The sequence below is a fragment of the Ranitomeya imitator genome, chromosome 1, assembly GCF_032444005.1.
Source record: "Ranitomeya imitator isolate aRanImi1 chromosome 1, aRanImi1.pri, whole genome shotgun sequence".
NCBI classification, from domain to species: domain Eukaryota; kingdom Metazoa; phylum Chordata; class Amphibia; order Anura; family Dendrobatidae; genus Ranitomeya; species Ranitomeya imitator.
In genome coordinates, this window is record NC_091282.1 from 1,187,645,933 (window position 1) to 1,187,668,659 (window position 22,727).

At 42.4% G+C, this 22,727-nt stretch overlaps 1 protein-coding gene across 1 annotated transcript in view; it reads right to left on the reverse strand.

The window, feature by feature from the left end:
* Positions 1-10,755: 10,755 nt before the first annotated feature.
* Positions 10,756-22,727, reverse strand: part of LOC138658351 (cytotoxic T-lymphocyte protein 4-like) — a 60,343-nt gene continuing 48,371 nt past the window's right edge. The window contains exons 4-5 of the mRNA XM_069745808.1: positions 15,072-15,170; positions 10,756-11,421 (exon numbers count right to left, since the gene is read on the reverse strand). Coding sequence (XP_069601909.1) covers positions 11,396-11,421; positions 15,072-15,170 — 125 coding nt within the window. The 3' untranslated portion in view covers positions 10,756-11,395. The remainder of the gene's footprint in view (positions 11,422-15,071; positions 15,171-22,727) is intronic.

Below are 22,727 nucleotides of genomic sequence, written 5' to 3' on the forward strand. Positions count from 1 at the left end.
CGGTGGCACTGCGCACGCGCAGGGTCCGTACCCTGCCCCTGACTTCCGGGAGGCGCCGTTACGTGACCGCAGTGCGTTCCACTGCGTGTCACGGTGCGCATGCCCGGAAGTCCCCTTTGGTCGGTGGGACGGCCCTAGCGAGCGCGCGCAATCCTAGCTGCTGCAGGCGTTTTCTGGCTGGCTGTAAGCTACTCCCATTCATTATAAAAAGCCTTCTACACCTCCCCATCCCTGTCCTCGCCCCATCGAAGAAGCTACGGCGAAACAGCGCTTGTCGGGCGCATGGGAACCTCATCTGCACCTCACCACTAGCGTTAGACACCGGGGCTCAGCTTTACAGGTAAATCTATTCCCTGGCAATATACTTTTGGCATTGCATTTTTTCTATTCATTTTGGCATTTGTTACTGTGAAGTACTCTGCGGGACATTAGCAGGTTGGTTCCTGCTCTGTACCCCTGTTTAGACATGTACTCAACCTATGCCTATTTACCAAATATGCCTTTACTCTGCTGGGGTCTGTATTAGGTCTCATCCTTACTTCTACCTGGCTCCTAGGTGCCTTTATCGCTCTCTTTTTATAATAGTATTACCATCTTAGTTCCATTGGGTTTATCTCTTACCTATTAACCCGTCATGGTGTAGTGCAGATTTGTTTCTCTTAGTCTGGTGGGTTAACCCCCTTTCCCCCTCCTCATATTAAATGTTTTGTGTTATTTTAAATATATTGCTTTAATAAATTTATTACATTTTATCAAATATATCACTCTTCTTTCCTCACTTCTGTTTCTTTTGTGGTATTCCACAAATGAACATGTGACTTATAGGGTCAGGATGATGTAGAAGTATATTGTCAGAAATTTAGGAAATGGTCAGTACTCACTCTGTGGAATGAATCTGCACTAGCGGCTTTGTTCAGAAAGGGTCTCTCTGAAGCTCTTAAGGATGTAATGGTGGGATTTCCTATGCCTGCTGGTTTGAATGAGTCTATGTCCTTGGCCATTCAGATCGGTCGTCGCTTGCGCGAGCGTAAATCTGTGCACCATCTGGCGGTATTGTCTGAGAGTAAGCCTGAGCCTATGCAGTGCGACAGGACTATGACTAAAGTAGAACGGCACGAACACAGACGTCTGAACAGACTGTGTTTCTATTGTGGTGATTCTACTCATGCTATTTCTAATTGTCCTAAACGCACTAGGCGGTTCGATAGCTCTGCTGTTATTGGTACTGTACAGTCCAAATTCCTTTTGTCCATTACCTTAATGTGCTCTTTGTCATCATATTCTGTCATGGCGTTTGTGGATTCAGGCGCTGCCCTGAATCTGATGGATTTGGATTATGCTAAACGTTGTGGATTTTTCTTGGAGCCTTTGCGGTGTCCTATTCCGTTGAGAGGAATTGATGCTACACCTTTGGCCAAGAATAAGCCTCAGTACTGGGCCCAGCTGACCATGTGCATGGCTCCTGCACATCAGGAAGATATTCGCTTTTTGGTACTGCATAATTTGCATGATGTGGTCGTGTTGGGGTTGCCATGGCTACAAACCCATAATCCAGTATTGGATTGGAACTCTATGTCGGTAACCAGCTGGGGTTGTCAGGGAGTACATGGTGATGTTCCATTTTTGTCTATTTCGTCATCCATTCCTTCTGACATCCCAGAGTTCTTGTCGGACTTTCAGGATGTATTTGAAGAGTCCAAGTCTGATGCCCTACCTCCGCATAGGAATTGTGATTGTGCTATCGATTTGATTCCTGGTAGTAAATTCCCTAAGGGTCGTTTATTTAATTTGTCCGTACCTGAACACACCGCTATGCGCAGTTATGTGAAGGAGTCCCTGGAGAAGGGACATATTCGCCCATCGTCGTCACCATTGGGAGCAGGGTTCTTTTTTGTAGCCAAGAAGGATGGTTCGCTAAGACCGTGTATTGATTACCGCCTTCTTAATAAGATCACTGTTAAGTTTCAGTATCCCTTGCCATTGATTTCTGACTTGTTTGCTCGGATTAAGGGGGCTAGTTGGTTTACTAAGATTGATCTTCGTGGTGCGTATAATCTGGTGAGAATCAGGCAGGGAGATGAATGGAAAACGGCATTTAATACGCCCGAGGGTCATTTTGAGTATCTGGTGATGCCGTTCGGACTTGCCAATGCTCCATCTGTTTTTCAGTCTTTTATGCATGACATTTTCCGTGAGTATCTGGATAAATTCTTGATTGTTTACTTGGATGACATTTTGATCTTCTCAGATGATTGGGAGTCTCATGTGAAGCAAGTCAGAATGGTTTTCCAGGTACTGCGTGCTAATTCCTTGTTCGTGAAGGGATCAAAGTGTCTCTTCGGTGTGCAGATAGTTTCATTTTTGGGGTTCATCTTTTCCCCTTCTACTATCGAGATGGATCCGGTTAAGGTTCAGGCCATCCAGGATTGGACTCAGCCGACATCTCTAAAAAGTCTGCAGAAATTCCTGGGCTTTGCTAATTTTTATCGTCGCTTCATCTGTAATTTTTCTAGCATTGCCAGACCATTGACCGATTTGACCAAGAAGGGTGCTGATTTGGTTAATTGGTCTTCTGCTGCCGTGGAAGCTTTTCAGGAGTTGAAGCGTCGTTTTTGCTGTGCCCCTGTGTTGTGTCAACCTGATGTTTCTCTTCCGTTCCAGGTCGAGGTTGATGCTTCTGAGATTGGTGCAGGGGCGGTTTTGTCACAGAGAGGTTCTGGTTGCTCAGTGTTCAAACCATGTGCTTTCTTTTCCAGGAAATTTTCTGCTGCTGAGCGTAATTATGATGTGGGCAACCGAGAGTTGCTGGCCATGAAGTGGGCATTCGAGGAGTGGCGTCATTGGCTTGAGGGTGCTAAGCATCGCGTGGTGGTTTTGACTGATCATAAGAACCTTACTTATCTTGAGTCTGCCAAGCGCTTGAATCCTAGACAGGCCCGTTGGTCGTTATTTTTTGCTCGTTTTGATTTTGTGATTTCATACCTTCCGGGCTCTAAAAATGTGAAGGCGGATGCTCTGTCTAGGAGTTTTGTGCCCGACTCTCCGGGGTTATCTGAGCCGGCGAGTATCCTCAAGGAAGGAGTCATTGTGTCTGCCATCTCCCCTGATTTGCGGAGAGTGTTGCAGAAATTTCAGGCTAATAAACCTGATCGTTGTCCGGCCGAGAAACTGTTCGTCCCTGATAGGTGGACTAGTAAAGTTATCTCTGAACTTCATTGTTCGGTGCTGGCCGGTCATCCAGGAATCTTTGGTACCAGGGAGTTGGTTGCTAGATCCTTCTGGTGGCCATCTCTGTCACGGGATGTGCGTGCTTTTGTGCAGTCCTGTGGAATTTGTGCTAGGGCTAAGCCCTGCTGTTCACGTGCCAGTGGGTTGCTTTTGCCCTTGCCGGTCCCGAAGAGGCCTTGGACACATATTTCGATGGATTTCATTTCTGACCTTCCCGTTTCTCAAAAAATGTCGGTCATTTGGGTGGTCTGTGATCGCTTTTCTAAAATGGTCCATCTGGTGCCCTTGGTTAAATTGCCTTCCTCCTCTGATTTGGTGCCTTTGTTCTTCCAGCATGTGGTTCGTTTACATGGCATTCCTGAGAATATTGTTTCTGACAGAGGTTCCCAGTTTGTCTCGAGGTTCTGGCGAGCCTTTTGTGGTAGGATGGGCATTGACCTATCTTTTTCCTCGGCCTTCCATCCTCAGACTAATGGCCAGACCGAACGAACCAATCAGACCTTGGAAACATATCTGAGATGTTTTGTTTCCGCTGACCAGGATGATTGGGTGTCATTTTTGCCGTTGGCTGAGTTCGCCCTTAATAATCGGGCCAGCTCGGCTACCTTGGTCTCTCCATTTTTCTGCAATTCTGGGTTCCATCCTCGTTTCTCTTCAGGACAGGTTGAGTCTTCGGACTGTCCTGGTGTGGATTATGTGGTGGACAGGTTGCAGCAGATCTGGACTCAGGTAGTGGACAATTTGACCTTGTCCCAGGAGAAGGCTCAGCTTTTCGCTAATCGCAGACGCCGTGTGGGACCCCGACTTCGTGTTGGGGATCTGGTTTGGTTATCTTCTCGTCATATACCTATGAAGGTTTCCTCTCCTAAATTTAAACCTCGTTTTATTGGTCCGTATAGGATTTCTGAGATTCTCAATCCGGTGTCTTTTCGTCTGACCCTCCCAGACTCCTTTTCCATACATAATGTATTCCATAGGTCGTTGTTGAGGAGATACGTGGCACCTATGGTTCCATCTGTGGAGCCTCCTGCCCCTGTTTTGGTGGAGGGGGAATTGGAGTATATTGTGGAGAAGATTTTGGATTCTCGTGTCTCTAGACGGAAACTCCAGTATCTGGTCAAATGGAAGGGTTATGCTCAGGAAGATAATTCCTGGGTTTTTGCCTCTGATGTCCATGCCCCAGATCTTGTTCGTGCCTTTCATGTGGCTCATCCTGGTCGGCCTGGGGGTTCTGGTGAGGGTTCGGTGACCCCTCCTCAAGGGGGGGGTACTGTTGTGAATTCTGTGGCTGAGTTCACTTCTGTGGTCACAAGTGGTATTGCAGTCTCTGGGCTTCCTCCCTCAGGTGTTTTGGTGAGCTCGTTGGCTGCCTTGCTATTTAGCTCCACCTGAGTCTGTCTTCCTTGCTCCTTGTCAATGTTCCAGTGTTGGATCTGAGCTACTGCATCTTTCCTTGGGCCTGCTGCTCTGCTAGATAAGTGCTTCTAGTTTGTTTTCTGTTTTTTCTGTCCAGCTTGCTATTAACTTTTGCTGGAAGCTCTGAGAAGCAAAGGGGTGCACCGCCGTGCTGTTAGTTCGGCACGGTGGGTCTTTTTGCCCCTTTGCGTGGTTTTCGTTTTAGGGTTTTTTGTAGACTGCATAGTTCTCTTTGCTATCCTCGCTCTGTCTAGAATATCGGGCCTCACTTTGCTGAATCTATTTCATTCCTACGTTTGTCTTTTCATCTTGCTAACAGTCATTATATGTGGGGGGCTGCCTATTCCTTTGGGGTATTTCTCTGAGGTAAGTCAGGCTTGTATTTCTATCTTCAGGCTAGTCAGCTCCTCAGGCAGTGCCGAGTTGCATAGGTAGTTGATAGGCGCAATCCACTGCTGCTTATAGTTGTGTGAGGATAGATCAGGTACTGCAGTCTACAGAGATTCCACGTCTCAGAGCTCGTCCTATTGTTTTTGGTTATTGCCAGATCTCTGTATGTGCGCTGATTACTGCACGCTGTGTTGCCTGATTGCCAGCCATAACAGGTCCCTAAAAGACCATCTGGTTCACAGCCACTACATGAAGCCAGCAGTGGAGGGCACTTGGTTAGAGAGGAGGCCCTGTGGCTTCTATTGGTGTGGTTGCTGCAAATTCTGCAGGTGGATGAGACCTGGGAAGTCCTTTATGAGCGCATCCACAGGGAAGGTCTTCTTCCAACGAGATTTCTCAAACTGTAAATCAACAGGAGTGGTTTATATGGCTACATGCCCTTGTCTCAAAGACTATATTGGGAAGACTAAAAGGGAGGTTCGCAACAGGGTAGGTGAACACCTAGGAGACATAAAAAACAACATAGATACCACCCTAGCTAGACATATGAGACTCCAACACCCCAGTGACACTTTGAATATAAAATTCATGATCATAGAAGTGGTAAAATCGAGCCCGAGGGGTGGAAATTTGGATAGGACTATTCTACAAAGTGAGTGTGAGCGGACCTTCAGGATGGACACAATGACCCCTAGGGGACTAAACGAACAACAGTCATTCACGTGTTTTCTTTAGTATGAAATCCCCGTGCGGACCTACATCTCTAGGGGTGTGAAGTTTTGATGGGCAATCTGCATTTTGTCACATTTAGGAAGCTTTTTTATGCTGTTGCTGTTCCCCCCCCTCTCCCCGTGGGGGGTTTGACACAGATCCGTGTGTATAATTGATTAAATAGAAATCCTCAGTTTACTGGGACCCTTCCTAAAAAATATTATTTGGTAGCTGCCGTGACAAATAGGATATTCTAACCCCTCCATATTATCATAATGATGTGTGTCTGTGCCCAAATAAGTTATGGCCATATCTCTCCATTAGTGAGAACTGGCTCATTGAAGAGATACTTGTAATTGAGGGGAAGATAAAATAGCCCGTTTAGAAATTAATGCATGCATCTCAGGTTCACACATATATCGATGTAAATCCTTTTTATGGGTAGCGGTTATGATCATATGCCCGGATGGGTAGCGGCTTTCCTTTGAATTATCTTACTTTGCATCGGGAAGAGAATACTGGGATTTGTTTAATTATCTACCTGGTTTTGAAGGTGCTATACCAATATACAGTGGGGCAAAAAAGTATTTAGTCAGTCAGCAATAGTGCAAGTTCCACCACTTAAAAAGATGAGAGGCGTCTGTAATTTACATCATAGGTAGACCTCAACTATGGGAGACAAACTGAGAAAAAAAAATCCAGAAAATCACATTGTCTGTTTTTTTAACAATTTATTTGCATATTATGGTGGAAAATAAGTATTTGGTCAGAAACAAACAATCAAGATTTCTGGCTCTCACAGACCTGTAACTTCTTCTTTAAGAGTCTCCTCTTTCCTCCACTCATTACCTGTAGTAATGGCACCTGTTTAAACTTGTTATCAGTATAAAAAGACACCTGTGCACACCCTCAAACAGTCTGACTCCAAACTCCACTATTGTGAAGACCAAAGAGCTGTCAAAGGACACCAGAAACAAAATTGTAGCCCTGCACCAGGCTGGGAAGACTGAATCTGCAATAGCCAACCAGCTTGGAGTGAAGAAATCAACAGTGGCAGTAATAATTAGAAAATGGAAGACATACAAGACCACTGATAATCTCCCTCGATCTGGGGCTCCACGCAAAATCCCACCCCGTGGGGTCAGAATGATCACAAGAACGGTGAGCAAAAATCCCAGAACCACGCGGGGGGACCTAGTGAATGAACTGCAGAGAGCTGGGACCAATGTAACAAGGCCTACCATAAGTAACACACTACGCCACCATGGACTCAGATCCTGCAGTGCCAGATGTGTCCCACTGCTTAAGCCAGTACATGTCCGGGCCCGTCTGAAGTTTGCTAGAGAGCATTTGGATGATCCAGAGGAGTTTTGGGAGAATGTCCTATGGTCTGATGAAACCAAACTGGAACTGTTTGGTAGAAACACAACTTGTCGTGTTTGGAGGAAAAAGAATACTGAGTTGCATCCATCAAACACCATACCTACTGTAAAGCATGGTGGTGGAAACATCATGCTTTGGGGCTGTTTCTCTGCAAAGGGGCCAGGACGACTGATCCGGGTACATGAAAGAATGAATGGGGCCATGTATCGTGAGATTTTGAGTGCAAACCTCCTTCCATCAGCAAGGGCATTGAAGATGAAACGTGGCTGAGTCTTTTAACATGACAATGATCCAAAGCACACCGCCAGGGCAACGAAGGAGTGGCTTCGTAAGAAGCATTTCAAGATCCTGGAGTGGCCTAGCCAGTCTCCAGATCTCAACCCTATAGAAAACCTTTGGAGGGAGTTGAAAGTCCATGTTGCCAAGCGAAAATCCAAAAACATCACTGCTCTAGAGGAGATCTGCATGGAGGAATGGGCCAACATACCAACAACAGGGTGTGGCAACCTTGTGAAGACTTACAGAAAACATTTGACCTCTGTCATTGCCAACAAAGGATATATTACAAAGTATTGAGATGAAATTTTGTTTCTGACCAAATACTTATTTTCCACCATAATATGCAAATAAATTGTTAAAAAAACAGACAATGTGATTTTCTGGATTTTTTTTCTCAGCTTGTCTCCCATAGTTGAGGTCTACCTATGATGTAAATTACAGACGCCTCTCATCTTTTTAAGTGGTGGAACTTACACTATTGCTGACTGACTAAATACTTTTTTGCCCCACTGTATACCAGTATGAATCCATAAGACTCTGGCAGTTACACTCCACCTGACGTGGGCACAGTATCCATGAATCGGGATCTGTGTCGGTGCAGTATCCATGAATGTGTGTTTTATTTATTAGGGAAATCTATCTTTCCCATTTGATTTTGCGCAGGTTAGGGAGATGGAACGCAGGGAAAGCCCGATGCATGCGCAGCACAATCATATTGTCCACCTTATGCGGGTGCAGGATTCACAAATGTGAATTCGCATTAGTGAATTTTATCTATCCCGCTGTTTATCTATCCCTATGGGAGGTGGAGCCGCATATTCATTACTGTAATGAGCGGTACCATGTGACCGCTCAGTACAGTAAGAATATGCAGCGCTGGAAGAAGCAGGGACGTGCAGGGACCGCACCAGGAGTAGGTGAGCATAATTAGACAGCCCCCGCTCCCCCTCCCCTGCCGTTCCCTGCATATGACTCGAGTATAAGCCGAGAGGGGGACTTTCAGCCCCAAAAAATGGGCTGCAAATCTCGGCTTATACTCGAGTATATACGGTATTACTGTCTTAGCAATGAGATATAATCAAGGGACTGTGTTAAATGAAGCAATAAATATAAAAAATTTTCTCAGTGGTTTCCTGTTACAGGAAATCTAGGACATCAACCTCACGTAGAGTGACTATCTACATATATTGGGTAGCAGCACAAATTATAACACAATTGTGAGGTCAAGCATTGTGGTTGGGGCTGGAAGACTCTGTGCTTGTATCAAGCCCAGTATGTGTATTGTAGGTTGCAAACTCGTATCATTTCTAACAACATACTGAGAGTATAATATTGGCATGGATTACTGTTGGATCTGAAAAATTTCTAACCTTTTAGTTCTTGTGTAAGGAGAAGGACATACTGCTCACGTTCTGCCTTGAGGAACAAGTGTTTTGTTGTGTTGTGTAATGTGAACTGTGATTTGCGTTAATGGTGTTATGTTGTTGCCCTATGGTATGGAGAGTTAGAGTTAAAGATTGGCACTAGCCCAGAGTGGGACGTGCTAAGGTGACGGGTCAGAGACAGTTTCCTGTCAGGACGCCAGATAGGGCCCAGTGTGCATCTGAAGTGGACCTAAGGTCTAGGTCAGGGGTCTCAAACTGTATTCCTCGAGGGCCGCAAACCGTGCGTATCTTAAAGATTTCTTTAGCATTGCACAAGGTGCTGGAATCATCTGTGTCGGTGATTAAATTATCACCTGTGCAATACAAGGAAATCCAGAAAACATGACCTGTTTGCAGCCCTTGAGGAATGCAGTTTGAGACCCCTGGTCTAGAAAGTAGCAGTGATGCATGACGTGGGTGTCCTGAAGAGAGGGGAGACCAACATGGTGGTAAGCATGAACTTGAGCCAAGAAATAAAGGAGAGCCGATGGAAGGACAGAGTGGTTAATCAGAGATGGGTCACAGAAGAGGATGACTAGCAGTACGGCCCCGAGTTCAAAACTCGAAGAGGTAACTGGCCAAGATGAGACAGAGAAAGCAAGACAAAGAGAGACTGCCCCAAGCGGGAGTTCCAGATCGTCAGTAGCAGAGAAGCCAAGTACTGACCATATTGGCAACATAGTTCTCTTGAGGGGAAAGAAGACTGTTCCGCGGGTTGAGAATAGGACTTTTGCTAACTGGACTGTAGTACCGAGTCGGATTGTGGCAAAGTAGAGTGAAACAGTGAAGATAGAGAACAAGCAAGTAAAGATGAAGGAATTTGAACTTTGTGTGATGTACAATAACAAATTGTATTGTGGTACCGTGTTAGCCAGAAAAATCGATGTGAATACTTTTCTGCCCAATCATAACAGAAGTATTCTAGGAGTGATACCTTTATTAGCTAACCAGAAAATAATATGTTTGCAAGCTTTCAGAGCACAGAGGCTCCTTCTTCAGGCAAGATTACGCTGTGTGAAAAATGCTCCATATTGTGAAGGAAAAGTTGTGTACCCGCTACATAATCTATATAATCCCCACCAACTTATCGTTCAGTAAAAAGTTTATTTTTGACTGGTAGTCTCCCTCATTGAACTGTATAATATCTGGTCTTGGAAAACCCAAGTCATCAGTAACATGCAGCCTGCAAGGGCACAGCGCCTCCATAGCACAAGTCCATAGACCCAGCCAGGACCCTCACATCTATGTAAGGTGCCGGGGAGCAAGAGATGCATACCTCGCCCTGGGCTGCTGCCACCTTTTGCCCAGTGTGTGCAGAAGTGATAAAATTGTAATGTGAAATCATTTTTAAAGACACAAATATTTACAGGGAGACTAAATTACCAACTCTGCAACTCTAATAGAGCTCCTAATCTCATGGTTCATTGAATAATATGCATACTATGACACTATCAATATTAAAAGAATGGTGGAATTATTTCATAATAACCTATAACGGAACTATTTATGTGTACAGTATGGAAGCTTTATTCATTTTCAGTTTTATGTTGCCATACAGAATGGCGGCATTATTTTTATGGGGTATCATGAGAACTTGTAAAGACTTTACATAAAATACGGGAAGTAAAATAAAGAGGTACAAGAAAAAACTATTTTTTTTTTCAGCTACACATATATCAAACTGAAGGGAATGTATCATCAGAAAATTATTTGGGGTTGAAATTAAGTTTTTGAGATGAACTTATTTAAAAAATGTGTGATTTTTATTTTTTATACGATAGATTTAAAATAATCATGGAATATTAGTCCGTATACTGATCACCAAGACTTCAAAAGTCTGACACAACCTGTTCTGTAACGATCACTTCTCAAAACTAATCTCAATATCATCACAGGCAGAATTACAGTGAAAGTCGACATCGATGATATTTAATAGTATCTTGTTTATTTATTATTTTATTTTATCTCCAATCCAAATGTCATATAAAAGGTCACATTTATGTTAATTTCCATGTAAGGAAAATGATTTGTATGAAATGAAAAGCTCCAGCCAATCAGGCATTATAGTCTGGGATAGTCACTATCTTCTTTATGAACACGTGGCTAATGTCATACTCATGCGCAGTATCGTTGCTTTTTGCTTTATCACCTACAACCCTCTTTACGTTTTCTGCATTTTTGGAAGACAGCGCTAAATAAATATTGACATTAAAGAAAAACCATCATTCAGATGCAGTGGTGATTGATCCAAAAGTATCCAGAGACACCAATCCATTTTGCCCAAAAGTAGTTTACTCATTACTGCCACCTTATAGCCTCTTAATAAATACTGGTGAAAAACTATTGATGTATAACTGGAGACAACCGCCTCAATTCTCTGACTATTGTTTGCCCTTTTTATACATTTAGGAATAACAAATTGCTTCCTTTTCCAGGACACTCGATGCTTGCACAGTACAAGCTGTGACGTTAGTAGTTATGTCCTATGTACAAGTTGGTGAGTGTTAAAGCACAAACTGGTGTAAACTGGGATAACCAGTTAATTCGATTTTATGGTGACATCTTCATACAGATGTCTTCTTTTTGTCCCCTGTAAAAACATGAAAAAAAAAAGAACAATGAGCTCAAGACAAGATTTTAACACATTTTAACATGTAATATGCTGAACTGTAGAAAAGACATGGACCGCACATCCAAAATTCATACGTTGATCTAATGCCACTAAGCAAAAATTAGCAAAACTGAACATGAGGTTCTTATTTTAATGAGGATATCCAAGACTTAAAAAAGGCATGTGGTTGCTAACAGAGGAAACTATCTACCTGTTGTACCTGGCACCGGTCATTGACCGCTCCTGTCCGAGATTCAGCTACCCGCTGTCAATAAAGCAGCAGTTTCTCTTCCTGTTGACAGGGTGAGACTAGAGGTGTCATGTGGATTGACAATTGGCTTCCTCCAGTTAGGCAGCGGAGAGCCAGCTGACAATCAGCAATGACAATGAGTTCTTTACTGTTAGGGCAGTGAGAATCTGGAATTGCTTGCCTGAGGAGGTGGTGATGGCGAACTCAGTCGGGGGGTTCAAGAGAGGCCTGGATGTCTTCCTGGAGCAGAACAATATTGTATCATACAATTATTAGGTTCTGTAGAAGGACGTAGATCTGGGGATTTATTATGATGGAATATAGGCTGAACTGGATGGACAAATGTCTTTTTTCGGCCTTACTAACTATGTTACTATGTTACTATGTTACTATGTTACACCTGTCAACAGGAAGAGAAACTCCTGCTCTGTTGACAGCGAGTAGCTTAATCTCTGGCAGGAGCAGTCAATGACCGGTGCCATGTACAACAGACATGATAAAACACTGATTGTATTGAAACCACACCATAAATCAGAATCATAATTTCTGACAGGGTTTCTGTCTGTTATAACATGCTGCCCTCGGATTACATAGAAAAAACCTGCTGAGAGATTTCCTTTACTTATTTTTTAAACTCTTTTCTACTGTAATAACTTTGAAACTGATTTCACCATGAGACACGAGAGATATTTTCAAGTCTTCCTTATCCATTTGTTAGAGGATACGGTCCAGTAACTTCAAGTTCCAATGCAAACTTCTGAAACAGGAGGAAGGACTAAGTGGTCATGTGAGATTTCTTGTCAGTTTCTCGCTTCCTCTGAGTTTTCCTCCAGTGACACTGGTTACAAGTGATATCTTTCTCTCATGGGTATTTTTGGGGTTAAGACATGTCTCACACACTTTGTCTGTCTTAGATAGGCAATAAGGTGTCCAAAAATGTGTTCTCAGGACATCAGCAAGCATAACAACTCCACAATATACTAATGTTACCTTGATACATCATTCTTGGCTGCCCTTTAGTGCCACTGTCTGTTTCACTGTGTCACTGTGCAAGTTTGGCTTTATGATTTCTGAGAAGTTGCTACACAGGGAGATGGCTGCCCCAGCATTGATGGAGTTCAGACTGGATATAATGGGAATATCTCTGGGAGATACAGTTAGTGGCAGAGGTCCGGGAATCCACTCCACTGGTGTCACCAGTAGGGTTGTATTACTGCACTTCCACCCCTTATGTTATGTGTGGCATTAGAGCACAGCATTTAGACTATACATAAGATGAGTAAGTGGTTTGTAGACTATATCCAAGCATAAAGAAAAGAGACACAGTTATACTGAGGAAGACAACGAGTTTCAAGCCCCACAATCTGACCTGGCAGGTCCCCAACACCAGTTAAGGACTGTCTTCTTTAAATGGGTTGTCCACTTATTGGACAACCCCTTCTCAATCCCCAATAAAATAATAAAACCTATGCTCACATCCGGCGCTGGTATCGTTCCAGCGGTGTTGGCACTGGCTCTCACGGGGATCACATAACAGTGTTCTATCACACAATCAATGCGGTCAATGAGCACTGGCATAACTCTCCCCTCTTCCGGACACATCACATACAGTGGCATGTAAATGTCTGGACACACCTGGACAAAATTACTATTATTGTGAACAGCTAAGCAAGTTGAAGATGAAATGATCTCTAAAAGGCCTGAAGTCAAAGATGACACATTTCCTTTGCATTTTAGGAAAAAAAATATTTGTTTTTCATTTTTTACATTTTAAAAATTACAAAAAGGAAAATGGACCTATGCAAACATTTGAGCACCCTACATGGTTAGTACATAGTAGCACATCTTTATGAAAGTATCACAGCTTGTAAACGCTTTTTGTAGCTAGACAGGTGTCTTTCAATTCTTGTTTAGAGGGATTTCATCCGTTCTTCCTTGGAAAATTCTTCCATTTATGTGAAATTCCTGGGTCGTCTTGCATGCACTGCTCTTTTGAGGTCTACCCACAGATTTTCAATGATCTTCAGATCAGGGGACTCTGAGGGCCATTGTAAAACCTATAGCTTGCACCTTTTGTGGTAGTCTATTATGGATTCTCTTTTCAACTTCAGCTTTTTTAAAGATAGTGTTATGTTTGCATTTCACTGAATCCATTCTTCCCTCTACCTGTGAAATGTTCTACAGCTATTGGCTGCAACATAACCCCAAAGCATGATTGATCCATCCCCATTCTTAATGGTTGTCAAGATATTCTTTTCCTAAAATTCTGAGCGCTTTTTTCTCCAAACATACATTTGATCATTATGGCCAAAGAGTTCTAGTTTAACCTCAACGGTCGACAGGACTTGTTTCAAAAAGACATCAGGCTTGCTTAGATGTTATTTTACATAGTTTTGATGCTGAATTTTATGGTGAGGATGCAAGAGAGGTTTTCTTCTGATGACTCTTCCATATTTGTGCAGGTGTCTCAGGAGAGTAGAACAATGTACTACAACTACAGAGTCTGCTAAATCTTTATGAAGGTCTTTTACAGTCAAGCAGTGGTTCTGATTTGCCTCTCTAGCATTCCTACAAGCAGCACTCATTGAAGTTTTGCTTGGTCTTTCAGACCTTATCTTGACCTCCACTGTTCCTGTTAACTACCATTTCTTAATTATACTTCGAAGTGAGGAAAGGGCAACATGAAAAGACTTTGCTGTCTTCTTATAGCCTTCTCCCGCTTTCTGGGCCTCCATTATTTTTATTTTAAGAGTGCTAGGCAGTGGCTTAGAGGAAGTTATGGCTACCATTTTTTTGGCACAAGGTTGGAGAAGCTTGGGTACCATCCTTACCATGATAATGAACAAGCCATAACCCTAGTAGGGTAATTAAGGTCTGAAACGTTGGTCAAAGTTATCTGTGCACACAAGTCTCCATGCCCAAAATTTTTCATCGGACCATTTTCCTTTTAGTATTTGTTAAAATTTTAAAAAATGACAATATATATTTGTTTTTTTGCAGAAAAAACAAAGGAAATGTGTCATCTTTAACTTTACGCCTGTTAGAAATAATTTAATCTTCAACTTGCTTAACTGTTCACAATAACAGTAATTTTGTCCAGGGGTTCCCAAACCTTTATATGATTCTGTAGGCATACTCACTGAGATGAGCATAAGTGTTATTAGTTTACTGAGGGGCAAACACAGGGATTAAGAAGAGGTTGTCCGAGTAGTGGACAATCCCTTTTAAGCTATGACCACTAATTAAATAATTCTGTTGATGGATGGACACAAAATACTAGGATATTCTTAATCAAAACTATTTGTAATGTTGCTTTATTACTTATTTTAGTGGGTTTTGGACTTTAAAAAATAATGGTTATGGATAGGCGATCACTTACTTTTGCTAGCCTTCTTTTTACGTGTCATTTTACTTGTCTTTTTACTTGTTCTTGATGTGTTCCTTTTAACATTTCCATAGATGTGATCAAGAAAAAGTTCTAAAAACGGAGGATATTTTCAATGACATTCATTCCATTTAGTATTAAATGTTCAAGTTAGATATCTCATAAACCAAATAGTACACATCAAAATAGGAAACTTTGTAATATATATTATTAGAGAAATCTTTAATTTCTTCACCTGGGCGGATCATTCATTCTCCAATTTTCAGTTCACAGGGAAAAATTGTATTCAGTGATTCCAGATTTTTTCAGTACTGAGAATAGAGATGACAGTCTCTGCATTGCAGCAGATGACTGAATAAACTGATTTTTATGGAAATGTCAGCTGTGAAAGCTGCTATCTACCTTCTTTAACGCTGTGATGGATCTTCAGTAAGGGAGGGGACCTCAAGCTATCCCTGAAACTGTGACCCTAACTATTCCCATGGGTACTCTTGATGGTGGAGAGGCCCGAGTCTCTGACCTTACTGATCTCCTGTAATTCACTAAGCTGTCCCTTCACTCAGGAGGCCTGGGACAGGAAAGTTGGTGCATCAACATGTAAGACAGACAGGGGTAAAAGAAAGCAATAAACATACAAACACTCACCAAAGGCAGAAAGGTATTAAGGGAAGGATAGGACTGCACCAACCAACTGGGAAAATATGGAAAGCATACACCCAAAACAGCATGCAACAATCTCTAGTAGCAGCAAAATCTTCAATGTGTGAGCACAGCATCTCCAAGGAGCGGTCACTCGCAAGACAGAGAGGGTCTGGCCAAGTTTTTTAGGGACAAGTAATGACCCAATCAAAAGCAGGTGAAAGTGGATCTGCAAGTTTCTGACCACCATAGCAAGGGTCGTTAACCTCTTCATCTCCAAAGGAAATCAAATTTATTTAATGAGGGACCCAAACACACAGGCAAAATGGAAAATCTGCAATTCACAATTATCTTCTACCCTCTCAGGATGATATGACACACTTGTGACAGCAGAATTTCACATCAAAAACTATTAATATGTGCATGTATCTCTTTCAAAGACAAGTCCTGGATTACCTTCACATTGCCAGTCCATTCTTCCGTTGTTGAGAAATAAACGTCTGAATTGCTATGCAAATGAGATTGGAGAGTTATTTGTAGATCTGAAGCCTCTGTCACTCCAGCTCTATTCCATGCCCAACACCGCCTGCTGCTGCTTGTCTGATGGCTCCTTTACCTGAAGTCACACGGCATAGATGCTGTCAGTCAAGCAGGAGGTGGCAGCATCTGGCAGGAAGTAGAGCTGGAGTGACAGAGGCTTCAGATATACAAATAGATATTTAGCATTTAATTTGAAATGATGATTTCTCAGTAACCAGGGAACAGACTGGACATGTAACGGTATTACTAGTTTTATCTTTAAAAGAGCTACATGAGCATTTAAATTATTGAGGGGGAGTGGTGAAATGCTGCTGATAGATTCCAATTAAAGGAGTTTGTCTGAAGTCCAAAGTCATTTTCCTCTTAAATCCCTTTCCATTTAGTGCCATAATCTAAGCTATTTTCTAATATAAATGAAATAAAATCCCTACTGTTCCCTAACTGCATTAACTACTTTTCTATTTTAGTTTCTTTTTGGTGGCGCTCCGTTTGAGAGTCCCAGTTATATGTTGGGATATCCAAAGGAAGCTTCATCAGAGGGCAGAGGCTGCAGCCACTGCTGTAGCCCCTGCGCCCTCCCTTAAACGAAGCATCATCAGTGACGCTCATTTCAGGAAGCTGGGCTAGTCCTTGCATGATGTGCACTGTACAATGTGCACAATGACAGTGCACTCTCAGTTGCCAGCGCAGATCAGCAATAATCAGCAACAGAGCAAATTGTCAGAATATCTGGCGTGCAGAGACAAGTGCCGGCCCCGCAAGTGATGTCACTGGTATTCTGACAATGTGCTTTAGTGGGGAAAAAAAAAACACTCCTTTTCTCTTTATTAAAAATCGAAATAATGAGAAAAACATATTTGGTATCACCGCATTGCGAAAAGTCCGGTCTATCAAAATATAAAACTAATCAACCCAATTGATAAACACCGTAAACATAAAAAACATGTAAAACATTAAAATTGTGTTTTTTGGTTGGTACAATACCACAAAAATGCTGTCAAAATATCATATCTATCCCAAAACGGTATCAATAAAAATGTTGTCCTGCCATGCAAAAAAATAAGCACTCACACGGCTTCTTCGACCAAAAAAATGAAAAAATTATGGGTCATGGAAAATGGCAACACAATACCCCCAAAAATGATTTTCAAACTTCTAATTTATTTTCGGCACTAAAGTAATAATAAAAACTGGACATACTGCATTTCGTGTCGCCGTAAGCGTACTAAAAAGGAGAATCATACTGCGAGGTCATGTTTAGCATACAAAGTAGACCATAAAAACAATTCCCAAAAAGAAAATGTCAGAATTATGTTATGTTATGTATTTTTTCCATTTTCCAGCACAATATGTTGGAAAATGAATGGTGTCATTCAAAAGTACAACTCATCCTGCAAAAAACAAGCCCTCACACCTCTATGTGGTCAAAAAAAAATAAAAAGTTATGGCTCTTTGAAGATGGGGATGAAAAATCGAAAGTTCAAAAACAGAAATTTGCCGAGTCAAGAAGGGGCTAAACAACTTTGACAAATTTTCCCTTTCTGATCTCCCCTACATCGGGGCCACACACCAGCAAGCTCTGACTGCAGGGTTCATATTGTCGTCACCTAATGGTACATGTGGTTGGAAGCCATCCACTGTGCAAAAGCTTCACCAATTAGTGACTATAGAATTTCCAGGTAATATGCTAATTCCCCCAACTTAAAAATGTATTTTCAATGCTGGAATAAAATACTTTTTAAAAGAAAATTTCACTTATGGAACTCAAAGAATGTTGGTTTCATAACTTTCAACAATTTTGCCCCTTCTCACAATCCTGATCAGGTTTTTGTCAGAAAATTCACTCCAGATGCAGTCACAATAAGATTGAATTTCATCTAAAATGAAAAAAATAATTAGTTCTATCTAAAAATCGATGCATGTAACACGATAAATTTTGCTGGTGAAATTTTTTTTGCATTTTGTGCCTAAACCTGGCAGAGATGGCTTTTAAGTGCAATAACTAATGGCAACCAATTATCTTCCATTGAGCCTGACTGCATGTGAATCTTTCACAACAGGCAGTACAATCCTGATAATGTAGCATCCGTTATGGTGAACTTGGATATATAGAAATACAATTTCCATGTAATTGGATGATTGAACACGTTTTTTGGCCACACAAAAGGAGAACTGATGATGCAATGGAGGCAGAGGTGGAAGTGTATGGAAAGCGGTGGCTGAGAATGGTGATGGGCCTGATGACAATGACAAGCCACTACTTGCAGGTGCAGACAGACGATCATGAGGCGAGAAAGGAGGACAACTTGAGCCTTGCTCATCTTGCTGGTCAGCTTGCTTTCTCCACATATTTTCCTCTGAGCGACTCGCTCAGTCTCGATCACGTGACCTCCGGCTGCAGCCGCCGCTGACATCCAGTGATATCACGTCAACTTCCAGAATCTGGAAGTTGACCTTGCATCACCGAGGCGTCACACAGTTTTACGCACTCCTCCTGATTGATAGGGCTGTGGGCAGTGTTTCACCGCGCGTCACATCCCAGTATCCAGCACGTACTCTACAAGTTTTCCCTCTCTTCTTTGCTTTCATTAGCAGAGCCCCGCAAGAGTGCCTCGATACTGTGATGTGACGTGTGGTGAAACATCGCCCACAGCCCAGGCAATCAGGAGGAGTGCGTGAGACTGGGCCACGCGTCGGTGGTGCAAGGTCAACTTCCAGAGTCCGGTCGTTGATGTGATATCACCGGATGTCAGAGGCGGCTGAAGTTGGGGTCAATCGATCGGGACTGAGCAAGTAGCGATAGCGCCGCTCACAGTCAAATATGTCAACATTAGATATTTGCAAAAAGACTTATGTGAAAGGTTTAAATCGATGTGTACAATATACATTGTAGTGGACCACCTCTTCTTTGGACCACTCATAATAGTAAATGAGAAAAATAAGAAAAATATTCTTTCAAAAATTAAATTTTATTAATCCATTTAAAATATTAAAACTATAATCCACTGTAGTAGAAAGAACCTCTAACACCAGCACTCTCCATCCCACAGTATTATCCACACTATCGCTAGTATATGATAGGTCAATATATTAATCTGTACTTATATAATAGATAGAATTAGAAGTATTATAATTAGAATTTTTCTTATTTTTACAGATCTCTTATTTATTACAGCCACTGGTGTATTTTATGGCACATATAATGTAATTTTTTCAAGATAATTGCCTATAAGTATTAGTTTATGCCACTGTTGTGTTATATGGCACATGTAATAATGGTGTTCAAAATGCCTCAACCCTGTAAACCCTGGGCGCATAAGAGGCTATTTGGAAGCTAAACACACTAGGTAGGACTAAGGGTGCAGTAGTGACACTCGAGCCCTTCTCTCATAATTGTAAACTATCCAACTAAAATATGGATATACTGGCTAAGGCATCAATCACACATCAGTGTTTCTCATACGAGTGCTATCTGTATTTTTCACAGGCAGCACTCGTACATATGATAGTCTATCTGGCTGTTCACATGTCGGATTTTGATCCGAGGGTTGGACCAAATCGGCAATGCAAGTCTATGGGGCCATGATAAAATCAGACCACACTTGGATGAAATTCACACTCGGATTGTCAGAAAGGTGGAGAAACTTTTTTTTTTTCTCCAAACCGACTACACGCAGATAAAAAAAACAAACCCTTTTTTCTTGTTCATGGAAAATATGACGCCTGATTGAGCCCACAACCATGCTCCTATGGCATGTGCCGAGACTGGACATTGTACCGATCCCAGTGCTTTAAACACTCAGCTGCCACTGTCACTAGTGACAGCAGTATGTGAGGAGTTTTACAATGGAAAATCACTCCCAGCTCATCGGCCAAGTCTGTCTGTCAAATAGATTAGATAGTGCACCCTACATCGTGACAGAAGGCAGTTGAAGACAGGAAAAAAGTCCAATTTTTGACTTTGTGACAAATTCATGAGTCACATGCCCCATTTTGATGAATTGGGCATCAACAAAATGGCAACTAAATTTCGAAAGATAAAAAAGGAAAGCGAGTTGAATGTAAATGATTAATCGGGGCCATAATTGCATTTTTTTTCGTTCATTTTATCTCCCAAAGATAACAGTGTGTCGTATAATAAAAAGTGATCATAAAGTCACATGTACCACAAAATGGCACCGATGAAAGCTACATCTTGTCACGCAAAAATAAGCCTTCATACAGCTCTGCTAATGGAAAATTGTTATACTTAAGGCTCTCAGAATATGGCAACACAAAAACAATTGTTTTCAGAAAGTGTATTAATTGTATAAAAGTAATAAAAAAGTAATACAAAAAATAAAAAAATATATAAATTGCCATATTCATACTGACCCACAGATTAAAGGTAACACTCTATGCAGCATGGCGAATAGCATAAAGTGTAGATGGATAATAACAGTGGCAGAATTGTTGTTTTGTTTGAATTCATTCCCATTAAAGTGTTAATAATCATTTGTGCCACTGACAAATGCAACTAATCCAGTAAAAAAAAAAAACTCCTGTGACTATGTTGGCAAAAACATAAAAACGTTATAGCTCCTTGAATGTGACAATAGAAATAAAAAAAAAATGTTCTGGCATAAAGGCAAAAACTGGCTGTAAGGAGATGAACCTACTGCACACGTTCCCCCTTGAAGACACGAGTACTGTTAGGATGTATAATGTGTATTGTGGTATGCGTTATTGGTGTTGGTATTGTAATCTGCCCAGCAACAGATAGTGAGTAGGAATTATCAGAGTTAAGAGTTGGGACTAGCCCAGAGGGGAGAGGCTACATAGCAAGATAGGGAAGGACTTTCTAGTAGTGAGTCAGATAGGGTCAATCGTGCAGTAAAAGCATAGCTGTCCCTGAAGTGAGTGGAGAAGACCGAGGTAGCGGATAGCGTGATCCTGAGCAAAGGACAGGAAGCCTAGTAGTACACCCCCAAGTTTATAACAGAGAGGTAACGGGACAGGACGGAACAGAGAATGTGAGATGATGAGAGTACCCTGGGAGGGAGTCGAAAGAGTGAGCAAGCTGAGAAGCTAAGTACTGGACATATTGGCAAGCTAGTTCTCTTAAGAGGGAAGAGGACGCGGAACCGCGGGTTGTGAATAGGATTCTCGCTTACTAGATTGTAGGAACTGTTCTGGGTTGTAGTGAAGCTGATGAACTAATGGAGACAGAAACCAAGCGAGTTAAGAGAAAGGAACTGAGACTGTGTGTGAAAATGCTCCGTGTGTTGACGGAAACGTTCATTAAGCTATGTACCCGCTATCTTTTGTACATAATCCGCATCAAGTTATCATTCAGTGAAAAGTTTACTTTTCACTGGTGGTCCTCCTCATTGAAGTCCTCAACATCTCGTTCTGGCCAACACAAGTGATTGGCAACATGTGGCCTGCAAAGGCATAACACCCCCACAGACAAAGTCCACACACCCATCCAGGACCTCAATCTTCATGTAACATGCCAGGGTGTAAGAGATGAGTATCTTGCCTACGGCTACTGCCATGCTCCATGTTACAATGCCAAGAAGCTAAAGGGCCTTGCCACGTGACTTAGAATCAGAAGCCAAACCAGGCACTCCATTTGCAGACACGTGGTTACAGGGTGTCGTCCTTCATCAGTGCAAAGCAGAATAATTGGCTGGGTGAGAGGCTTTTGAAAGAAGCTTTAAAAGTTACAATTTCTCCTTCTGTAGAGCACCAAGTTAGTATCTAAAGGTACCTTCACACATAACGATATCGTTAACGATATCGTTGCTTTTTGTGACGTAGCAACGATATCGTTAAGGAAATTGTTGTGTGACAGCGACCAACGATCAGGCCCCTGCTGGGAGATCGTTGGTCGCTGAGGAAAGTCCAGAACTTTATTTCGTCGCTGGACTCCCTGCAGACATCGCTGGATCGGCGTGTGTGACACCGATCCAGCGATGTCTTCACTGGTAACCAGGGTAAACATTGGGTTACTAAGCGCAGGGCCGTGCTTAGTAACCCGATGTTTACCCTGGTTACCAGCGTAAAAGTAAAAAAAACAAACACTACATACTTACCTACCGCTGTCTGTCCCCGGCGCTCAGCTTCTCTGCACTCCTCCTGCTCTGGCTGTGAGCGTCGGTCAGCCGGAAAGCAGAGCGGTGACGTCACCGCTCTGCTTTCCGGCCGCTGTGCTCACAGTCAGTGCAGGAGGAGTGCAGAGAAGCTGAGCGCCGGGGACAGACAGCGGTAGGTAAGTATGTAGTGTTTGTTTTTTTACTTTTACGCTGGTAACTAGGGTAAACATCGGGTTACTAAGCGCGGCCCTGCGCTTAGTAACCCGATGTTTACCCTGGTTACCCGGGGACCTCGGCATCGTTGGTCGCTGTAGAGGTGTCTGTGTGACAGCTCTCCAGCGACCAAACAGCGACGCTGCAGCGATCGACATCGTTGTCGGTATCGCTGCAGCGT